We start from the raw sequence: 3,433 nt of genomic DNA, 5'->3' as shown, positions 1-3,433 counted from the left end.
CCCAGAGTGGATTTGATTATCCCCATATTTATTTTTGCAAGATTCCTGCTAACCTCGTTACGGATCTGTTCGCGCCATCGTTCGTTGCTGGAGGGTATCGGGATCCATTAGAAGGGTAGATGAGGTGGCTGTCAGTGTCCAGCCATGCACCATGCCAGGGCCAACCGGAGGACCCTCCTGACCGAGTTGGGGCTGTGGGTTAGTTCTAGCCCACCGTCCTCCTTTACCTCCTCCGCAATCCACTATGATATGAATGACCAAGTGATGTGCCAGGTTAGGCTCTTACGAAAGGCCCCGCCGTAGCTGTGCTGGTCGTGGCCTCAGGTGTCGGGGAGCCGGCAGTGGATAGTGTGGGAAATGCGGAGGGAGAGAGATAAGATACCTATGTGGTCGGGGTGAGTATTGTTCTATTAGTAATGGTGAATATCCTATTCTTCTATCACCTGGCCTCTGGTCGACTTGTCTGTAGAACGCTATGGCGGGGCTATTCTGCCCAGGTCTACACACGGTGGGATGAGGGATTGTGGTCTGCTCAGTGCAGTGTAGTGATAGTAGCGTCGTGAGAGTGCTTGCATGGTTCCGCTTTGTTGCATGCATAACCGCCCTCATGGGTTATTGGTAGGCACTACCATTCCCCTGTGGAGGTGGTGGGCTCAGATGACAGTCCTGTTGACGGTGAGAGAGTTGATGTTGGAAAGTACGATGACCCGCCTTGTCATCATGTTGGCATCGCTCGCTACAGCAGTGTGGTTCAGATGGCCCGAGTTTGTCAAAGCCCGATGGTCCAATACGACTCTCCAGCCTGGTGAATGTCTCTTCATACCGAAGCACCACGCCCTTCACTATGTAGGAGCAGTCTGTCCTGTTGTGTGTATTGTCCCTTTGAAGGTGCGCGGTTTTGGAGAGGAGAACATTGCATATTCACTTCTGTTTGACACCCACGGCGCTGAGGCCTCGTCACTATCGATGGAAGCTGAGCCTGCCATAGTAGCCTTGTTCACGTTTGGAGTATATCCTCGTCGCGGCCTCAGCCTCTCATCGAATTCGATGTGCTTTGGCCCTTCCCTGGCGACCCTCTCGAGGACGGCTACGGTGAGGTTACTATGGGCATGCCAGACTGGAAGGTTGCCTTAGCCCTACCTGCTGTCACAATGGCTGTGAGGTAGAGTCACATTTGGGCAGTACTCATTACTCTGCAGGTCGAGGCCACCTCCAAGAATTGGTTCACCCCGCTAGAGTTAGCTACTATCACACGCGAGTACCTAAGGCGGAGCGTGGGACCTAGTCCCACCGTATTGGCTAGGATAAGCCCGTTGGTCTTGAAGTAGGCAGTTGTATGATAGTGCAACCGCAGTAGGATCGTAGCAGATACGGAGAGCGACTTGCCACTAAAGGATGGAGTGTCGAAGAGGTTTTGACGGACTTAGCGCCTTACTGGAGGGATGTGATAAGACTCATTGAGCATCATGACCCGTTGTCGTAGTTGCCAGATAGAGTTACGTTTTGTGAGGGCATCTTGTTTTTTTATAGTGAATTCTGTTGTGTATACTATGTTATTGTCGCCTCCTCCTCCTCCGTCCTCCCGCCCCTACCATCTCATGCTGCAAGGGTCGGCCTCGATGATTCAGCTGCATACCTTCTCGCCCTCAGTGAGGTCTTATGGGCCGACCGGCTATCAGCCGCCCACTACACGGCCGCCGATCAGCTACCGTCCCCCTCCTGGTAGGTCTGATAGCTGCTATTGACCGAAGTATGCTGCCCATTGGCTCAGTGCGAGGGCCCGCAGCAGTAGGAGGTACACAGTCGCCGGTGCTGCCAGTAGAGTCCATGGGACGGGTCACTGTGGGGCCGTGCGTGAATGGCTCGGCTGGGGAGGTGTACGAGCTCATTGAACAACTTCAGTCTGCCTTGTTCGGTGGCGTCTATAGGGTAGGTTGTTTATGTTAGTGGGATGATCTCAAGGGCGGTGCGCTCAGGCGAGGGGGTTGAAGTCTGGGAGGGACTATGCAGTTAAAGTACTGCATAAAAGAGAGCTCTCCAGGATACAAAACGAGGCTAGGGTGAGGCTTGGACTGTCCAACCCAACGCGATGGTTTGCCCTTAGGGTGATCGTAATGTCGAATTTTGTGAGATGCCTCTATCGGAGGTAACCTTTGCGGCCAAGATGAGGGACAATGGGTATGTTCTCGAACTGATGGACCGGTCAGAGGATGACCACTGCCATTATCTGGTATCGCCACTTGCACGAGGTGAGTACTGCAGTCTTGGCCGGGGAGAGGCTTGTTTGGAGAGTGGGGGGATATGCACGTGGTCGGCTACACTTGTGGATGACAGCATAAAATTTCGATGAACTATCAGGAATTTTCGGTAGCCTCCTACCCGAATTCGTGCTCGACACCTCACATGGGAAGCAAAGGATTTGGTGTTGAAGTAAGTCGAGGCTGGCTTCTCACGTATTGCCCTTGGGGGTTGACTCAATTGTAGAACTGTAGGGGATGGCCTGTGTGTTAGGCTCATGCAAGTGGACCCTCGAAAACGTTCAAGTGTTAGTCGTGTGGTGGACCATCCGTGGTTCACGGAGAAGCCTAGCCCTGTCAGATGGCCAGCACCCAGTCACCTTGTTGTGGAGGAGAGGGAGATGCTTCAGCGGGTAGGCGACAGCGAGTGTGGGGGTTGGGAAATATGCACATGGTCAACTACATGTGTTGGTGGCAATATGAAAATTCTGGGGGAATTCCGGTGAATTTTCGTTGTTTTTTGTACACTTCTACCCGAATTCGTATGCAAACTTGTAGTTAGGAAACTCTTGAAATCAATTGAGGAAAGCGCACATTTATCCCAACACTGGCGCCAGCATTCGTCCTCCTCAGTGGAAGGGGTCTTTCATCGTAGTCTATCGCGCGCCCACAATGACTGTGCTCAGATGTATGCCCGGCAGGCAGCAGCAACTGCAGTGTTGGTCAATAGCAGTGCTCCTAGCGATGATGAGACTGCAGTGGAGGTGACGGCTGAGGCGGTTCGCGAGAGCACAGTTTCTACTACTTCAACCACCACAGAATCCCGGAGAACAACTTTACGTGAATCTCGCCTCGACTCGAGTGGCACGTGCCACAGGGCGAGTGTTGGATCATCGCGGAGGTGTGATGCATGAGGTTGTCCGCGTATCGAAAGGTGCCTTACACAGGTCAGTGGATCAGCCGTCTAAAGCGGCTCAGAGGAGCGTAGGGCGCGTGGTACCTCGTGTGTCGACGCTCTATAACAGGGATCCCATATGGCTCATTGGTCCGCCTCCCGGGAAGTGCCCAGATGTCCTATAGAGGATGGGGATACCGTGAAGACGAAAGTCGTTGGGTATAGAAGCCGTAGTCACCTTTGCAGCTGGTGGCCACAGTCATTCTGGTCTTCAGCTGTGAACTCTCCCCTGTACAGATCT

At 53.2% G+C, this 3,433-nt stretch overlaps 2 protein-coding genes across 2 annotated transcripts in view; both read left to right on the top strand.

The window, feature by feature from the left end:
- Positions 1-416: 416 nt before the first annotated feature.
- Pmar_PMAR017999 (hypothetical protein) lies at positions 417-1,483 on the top strand (the record flags this gene model as incomplete). The annotated part of the gene is made up of 7 exons (XM_002769006.1): positions 417-465; positions 658-697; positions 756-846; positions 889-987; positions 1,032-1,157; positions 1,200-1,324; positions 1,369-1,483. 7 exons carry the CDS (start codon positions 417-419, stop codon positions 1,481-1,483), a joined length of 645 nt encoding a protein of 214 aa, XP_002769052.1.
- A 344-nt stretch (positions 1,484-1,827) lies between these two features.
- Pmar_PMAR017998 (hypothetical protein) overlaps positions 1,828-3,433 on the top strand; it is a gene marked incomplete at both ends in the record, with an annotated part of 1,818 nt that continues 212 nt past the window's right edge. The window contains 6 exons of the mRNA XM_002769005.1: positions 1,828-1,929; positions 1,977-2,060; positions 2,105-2,202; positions 2,512-2,650; positions 2,924-3,001; positions 3,057-3,221. Coding sequence (XP_002769051.1) covers positions 1,828-1,929; positions 1,977-2,060; positions 2,105-2,202; positions 2,512-2,650; positions 2,924-3,001; positions 3,057-3,221 — 666 coding nt within the window. The remainder of the gene's footprint in view (positions 1,930-1,976; positions 2,061-2,104; positions 2,203-2,511; positions 2,651-2,923; positions 3,002-3,056; positions 3,222-3,433) is intronic.

The sequence above is a fragment of the Perkinsus marinus genome, assembly GCF_000006405.1.
Source record: "Perkinsus marinus ATCC 50983 genomic scaffold scf_1104296966692, whole genome shotgun sequence".
Lineage (NCBI taxonomy): Eukaryota > Perkinsozoa > Perkinsida > Perkinsidae > Perkinsus > Perkinsus marinus.
This window is presented reverse-complemented; position numbering and strand designations above follow the sequence as displayed.